At 53.7% G+C, this 6552-nt stretch overlaps 1 protein-coding gene across 4 annotated transcripts in view; it reads left to right on the top strand.

The window, feature by feature from the left end:
* Positions 1-3642: 3642 nt before the first annotated feature.
* Positions 3643-6552, top strand: part of Lamc3 (laminin subunit gamma 3) — a 57804-nt gene continuing 54894 nt past the window's right edge. For all 4 annotated transcript variants that reach the window (XM_028757119.1, XM_028757117.1, XM_028757118.1 and 1 more), the window contains exon 1: positions 3643-4117. In XM_028757119.1, the coding sequence (XP_028612952.1) occupies positions 3718-4117 (400 nt within the window). In that variant the 5' untranslated portion in view covers positions 3643-3717. The remainder of the gene's footprint in view (positions 4118-6552) is intronic.

Raw genomic sequence — 6552 nt, 5'->3', positions numbered from 1 at the left:
TCCCTCCCAGGTTGCTGTTCTCAGAGGTATCCCAAATAAAACTCTCCTGGAGAAAGTGGGGTTCAAAGCCAGCAGGCCATTTGACAGAAACTGGTGCCTGCATGGTCTTTGCAGGGGCGCATACATTTGGGGTGACAGAGCTCTCACTCTTCAAAGCAGGAACTGTCATACAGGGCTCAGAGATTGGGCCTCAAGCTTCAGGTTAGAGGGTGATAGACCATGTAGGCTGGTGCTTCTGTGGGTTTGGGGATACACTTCTAGGGTCCTGGCTTCAGGGCACAGACACTGGGCTAGAATGGGAGGCCCTCCTCAGCACCCCCTCTTGCCTTGTATCTTCTTGCAGTGTTGCACGTGCTCAGCACGTGCTCCGCTACTGAGCCACAGTGCAGCCCTTATAAGCCTCATCGTAACAGAACGGCACAGGGTAGACCCTAGAGTGGCATAGAGTAGACCCCTCATCCCGAGAGGGTTGACTGTGTGAGTGAATCCTAAATACAGTGAAATGGGAGGAGCACAGGCTCCTCGATGGGCAGGTGGCCCCGCCCTCTCAACGTCCCGCATTACACATGGCAGCCCTTAGCTGTCCCACTGATCCCTTTCCAGCTGCTACAGATAAATTGACATTTTGTCTCCTATATCTAGAAAGTCTTAAGACTTTGGGGATGCACATATACCCCTATGTCTTGGGGACACTCAGGAGTCTGTGGCCTTCCCAACGACACAGAGGTTGGTCTTCTTTGCTAAAGGCCCATTTCCCATTTTGTACAGCCAGAGCCAGACCTCAGTAACTTTATAGGTCCCAAGACTTAGAGGCTTAGGTGACTCTCAGCCACAAAGCCCTCACAGGAGGGAAGGGTGAAAGCTACCTGCTCCACTTCCCCTCATCCAGGGCTATCCCTACTTGGCCTGAAATGTGAGCACCCACTCATCTGCCTGGGCAGACTCCCCAACATTGGTGAAGCGAGTGCCTGGCCTGGAGTGTGAGTGAAAGATGCTTGCCGTCCCTCAGGCAAACGATTGGAGACTTGACGGTTGGAGACTTGACTCTGCCCGCCTCCAGCTGTGTGTTCCTGGAGTCACTCTTGTCTTGGAGTCCCCCTGGAGTATGCCAGCCCACCAGATTATATAGCCTAGCCTGACATGGTGGGACCTGGGTGGCAAGGGACAAGTCTGCAAGAGAGTAGAAGGACCCATTTGTGGCGCCGCGGCAGGCAACCTTCCCTGGACTCCACTCCCATCTCAGGTCCGGGTTTTTGGCTGGTAAATTCCACATAGCAGTGCAACCACGGGCCACCATATTTTTGCCCTCTAGGAGGCAAGAGAGGCCTGTCCCTGTACTGCAGCCAATGTCGCCACCAGGTGGTTGACACTGAACACCTTAGAGACTCAGAGAAAAGAAAAGCAGGGACCGTGACCACCACTGAGGCCTCCCCTGAGATCACCAGCCAATGCGAGACAGACTTTCAGGAATGCTGGCCCATTTGGTGGCTACCCAGAAGCCCTGGAAGGGGCCACTACTAAGCGCAGGTCCCAAAACCAGCCTGGAGTTCTGTGGATCACATAAGCATCTGCTGGCTGCTGCAGATACCAGGCCTTGGGGATACCAGGGTAAAGCATGTTCAGCTCTTGCCCCTTGGCAGTACCCAGCCTGAAGTCCCTGTACAGGACAAAGACAAGTTTGTGTCTTGGGACTGGTACCATCCCCATCTCTAGGCCCTGCTCTCCATCCCAACATGATGGCCAGCTTGCTAGCTCCTGGCCTTGGCAAATACACAACTCCTCTGTGATAGTCTTTTCCTGATCATTCAGCCCTACTTAACCTCTTTTAGGAAGCCTACTCTGACCCCATGGCTTCCTCTTCCAATTCCCCACTTCTGTATGCCAGCTGTTGTGGCTGGCTGGCCAGTCCCATCATTAGTAGCTATGATGTGACAAGCAGCATTCCTCTTACTGGGCTGTGAGACCTTTGCACCCGGCCCAAGCACATAGAGGATGGACAGAGAGGGCATCTCTGGCCAGAGCCCAGACCAGCCAGCCTTGCAGAGTCATGGAGCTAGTTCTTAGTGGCTTTCTATGAGAGAGCAGGCTCTTGACGTCGCTGTGGCGATTATTTTCAATAATCTAGGAGATGAGCGGCACATATTGCTCCAATGCTTAGGAATTTCTGTCGTACGTGCTCAGTGGAAGGTTGGAGGGACTTCAAAGGCTGCCACATAGAACACCGCTCCCAGGGAAGCCACTGCCACTACAGTATAGCCACCTCTGCCAGTGCTGACTGCAGCAGGCATGTGTGTGCTCATGTGCACACACACACACACCCCATTAGGGTTATGGTTAGCATACAGGGGCTTCAATACAGGCTGTAGAAATGAAATACATAGAGAAACCTCCTCTCTCTGAGACCTCATGTGTACCAGAATGTTTGGCTAGAAGGGCAGAAGCCAGTCCCAGGGACCCTGTCTGCAAAAGCAGATGGGGGGAGAAGATTTGGGGGCAGTCTTAGTGGGACAAGGTGTGGGCTCTGCTACAGTTCTGTGGGTGGTACAGAAGGGGCCCAAATATCATGTGATTAATGGTTTCTGTGTCATGCAGCCTGGGTCCCTCACCCACTCAGTCTCTCAAGCAAATCAATAAAAGCCTTGTCGGTTGAATTGAGACAGTAACTGAGGACCTCACCCAAGCTGAGTCCTTGATTAAGAGATATTAAGGGTGCAGGAGTCTGCTCTGCAGCCAGAGGCAGAGAACTCTGGTCTTCTCAGTGTTCCACGTCTATGTCACTGTCGCCAGCTTGGCCCATCCTGAGGGACCAGCCCACACAGTCGTTCCAGTGTTAGGCAAAGAGGCAACAGGAGTCCATTTTCATCCCAATTTTGGCTATTTCCTCTTCCCAAGGTGTCCCTGTAATCCCATATCTACCTGTGTGAGGAAGGAAGCACCAGATCGAGGCAGCACAAGGCTCCCCATCAAAATGTGCCCCATACTCCTCCAGACCACCCATGCCTGACCCAAGAGAACCGCTTCCTTAACCCTGATGGTAACTTTCATGCAGTGCTGGACTCCTACTGGATCTGTGCAACCTGGGCCTTGTGGGTCTGATGATGTCCAGCTCAGCTGGGTGTCCCTACCATGGGATCATTTTGTTTTACTGTCTACAAGGGCCTGAAGGTGCCTTGGGAAGGACATCAGCTTGTGGAGAGGTGAGGGCTCTGTTGATAAGAGGAAGCCCCTTGGTAAATGCCTGGTGACAATATCCGCTCTGAGAGGAGAGAAACCAGGAGCCTAACACTTTTAACAGAGAACACTGGACAGGTATGCAGGAAAACTCCCAAAGGTCATTGTGTCAGGTGGACACCTGGGCTTGTCTTGTCTTTCAGCTCAGGAAGGTACACAGGTGCTTGGCTTCCATAGAAGAATCTCATTAGCAGAATGACGTGGTGTCTCTGCCGAGACCACTTTGCAGGGAGGACCGTGGAGCCAGGTTCACAGCTCCAGGCCCAGCCAAAACAAGCAGGCACTCCCAGGCACGTCCAGCAGGTGGGGGTGAGCACGAAGGGACTGAGCTCGGATGGTGGGGTGTCGCTTGCATGAGTCCCGCCCTCAGATGCCCGTCGGGTTCCGCCTGCAGGAGAGGACTCCAGGGACCAGTGGAGCGCAGAGGTTAAGCGCAGACCGCAGGGCCGAGTTGGTCCCGGAGCAGTTCGGAGCGGGACGTGAGCCATGGCTGTGTCCGGGATCCTGTCCCGCCTGGCAACGGTGGCGTCAATGGCGCTGGTGATGCTGGAGGCACACTTCGCGGCGGGCGCGGGCATGGGCTCTTGCTACGACGGTGCAGGACGCGCACAGCGCTGTCTGCCTGAGTTTGAGAACGCGGCGTTCGGGCGACGCGCCGAGGCCTCGCACACGTGCGGACGGCCCCCGGAGGACTTCTGTCCGCACGTGGGGGCACCAGGCGCTGGGCCACAGTGCCAGCGCTGCGACGATGCTGACCCCCGACGACGCCACGACGCCTCATACCTCACAGACTTCCACAGCCCCGATGACAGCACATGGTGGCAGAGCCCATCCATGGCCTTTGGGGTGCAGTACCCTACCTCGGTTAACCTGACCCTGCGCCTAGGTAAGCGTACACCCTGTCACCTTGTCTCCAGACCATGGAGGCCCCGGCAGAGGGCTACGCACTCTGGGGGAGGCTGCAGCACCTACGGGTAAGGAGTCAGAACCTGCAAGCCCTGGGTAACAGGAGGCTAGCCCAAGGGGTTCCCCTAAGGGTTTGGAGGAGCAGAAAGCCCCCCTCAGCTTTTGCAGAGCTGTGGAACTGGGTGCAGCATCCATTCCCTAGAAGAACTATTAGGGAAGGTGGGGGTGATGCCTTCCTGGTGATCTGGTCCATCCCCTAAGGCTGGGATTTGTGATCTGGTCAGCTTCAATGCCCTGTGGCCCTCTGAGGCTCTGAGCAGTTTGAGAATGAGAGTTAGGGCCGTAGCCACCTAACCAAACGCTGTAACATCCTGGGCAGGACAGCTAGTTTCTTTCTGCCCCTGGATAGCCAGCTGGGCCATTTGGCCTTGTTCCTCTGCATTGCTTATAATTGCTTCACCCAGCCTGAGGCAAGATGACGAAGCATTAGTCCCTGGGGGGTAGGAACCCAGGGGCCCACTTCCACCCTGACACTGGACTATTTTCAACCCACTCCAAGTCCAGATGAGCCCAGTGACCTTCTTAGGTTCCTTGCTATGTCCTAGATACTGTATAAATCTCCCAAAGCTTTGATAACTTGGATTTGGTATTTTCATAATTCATTTTGGCACTAAACGTGACCTGAGGCTATTTCTAGCCTTCATGTATCCTAGTAAGGGCCAATATCCATACATTTTGTTACTGGAATCTCATTTGAGAGCAGCCTACAGCCTCGGAATGAAGCCCGTTAGCTACCACTCCTCTCTTGAGCTACACATCCTCAGCATGCCTCTAGAAGTTCCAAGGCACATCCAGAGCAGAGTTTGGATAATGTCTAATGAAACTATGCCCCAGTGAAAAGCTGGAGGCTCAAAGAGGTTAAGTATTTTGTGCAGAGACACACAGCTGCTAAATGACAGTCAGGACCTACACATTCCTATACAATGGGAGGTCAGAATATAAACTTGGCATGTGCTGTACCACCCACGACTATGCTGCTTCTTCCTAGCCATGGGTGGCAAAGCCCTGGCAAAGACTAGGAAATGGCCTAGTCCTCAGAAAAGGGAGGTGGGAAGAATATTTAACCCCTTCAGCAGCACAGGCAGGCATATTCCCTTTACATCCAAACCCAGTTCCCAGGGGTGAGGACACAGTCTCTGTGACTGTCTGGAGCTTGGATGGGGTGGGGTCTGCCCAGACAGGAAGCAGGAAGCAAGAGGAGGTGGTGGCCAGTGGGGCTGGCAAGGCCTCAAGGCCATGGGAGGAATCTAGGGCAGGGACGGAGACACTGTGTTCTCTAACAAAGGCTGTCACACGTGCCCATGAAATCCAGATGCCAAGGAGAGAACTCTAGCCTCAGGCACCAGGGGGTGTGGTCAGAGTGGGAAGCCCTGTGTTTGCCTTAGTGGGGTAGCCCTGCTCACACACTGCTGGTGCTTTGCCTGATGCATCTCCTGCAGCTTTTAGATGCTTCAACAAGCAGTCTGTGGAACCCACAGATCCTGGGTTCTGAGTGTAAGCAAAGGCATCAGATACTCAAACATGCATGAGGCACAGAAGAGTTTGTACCATGAAAGGGTTGATGGGTGGATGGATGGATGGATGGATGGATGGATGGATGGATGGATAACAACACACACTGGGCACTCGATCAGCTCAGAGTTCTCTTGATGGGTCTGAAAGCAGGATAGGGTAGACATCATGAAATGGACTTTGGATTCAAGCATAGCAAAACCATTCACTGGGAAGTCAGGGCTCTGTGTTGCACCTCAGTTTCCCTGCTTATACAGTGGAGACAAGAGCAGGGCTAGTGAAGGAGCTCAGCTGGTAGAATGTTTGCCTAGCAGGCACAGGCCCTGGGTCCACCTTCCCCAGCTCTACACAAACTGATGGAACTTGGGAAGCAGAGGCAGGAAAATCAGGAATTTTAGGCTAGTCTTGGCTCTGTCTCAAAACAAACAAACAAACACCAAAATAAAAACACTTGCTGCCTCTGAGGACAGTATGTCAGTGACAGGCGCTCAGATTGGAGCCACCGTGGGCCTCATGGATGAGTTGGAAGCCCTGGGTAGGGGCTGAGTGCTGCAGGTGGGCTCTGTATCAAGGAATAAGGGATCATCCTGTTCCGAAAGACATCTCGACCCAGGTCCTTGCTTGCTGGCCCATTTTGGGGCTGGGTGTCTTAATTCTGCTGCAGCTAAGCCATGGACTCATAATATCCAGAAATCTAGAGTGCCTTGGCTGTTGGCTGAAGTGGGCTGGTAACAGTCCCTCTGTTTTTCAGCTGCTCCTGTTTGCTGGGTCCCTCCTTCCCTTTCATGAAGGCTCTTAGGAGGGGAAAGTAGAAGTCTGGCCAGAGTCCCCTGGGGGTGGGGG

The sequence above is a fragment of the Grammomys surdaster genome, unplaced genomic scaffold (assembly GCF_004785775.1).
Source record: "Grammomys surdaster isolate TR1022 unplaced genomic scaffold, NIH_TR_1.0 126133, whole genome shotgun sequence".
Lineage (NCBI taxonomy): Eukaryota > Metazoa > Chordata > Mammalia > Rodentia > Muridae > Grammomys > Grammomys surdaster.
This window is presented reverse-complemented; position numbering and strand designations above follow the sequence as displayed.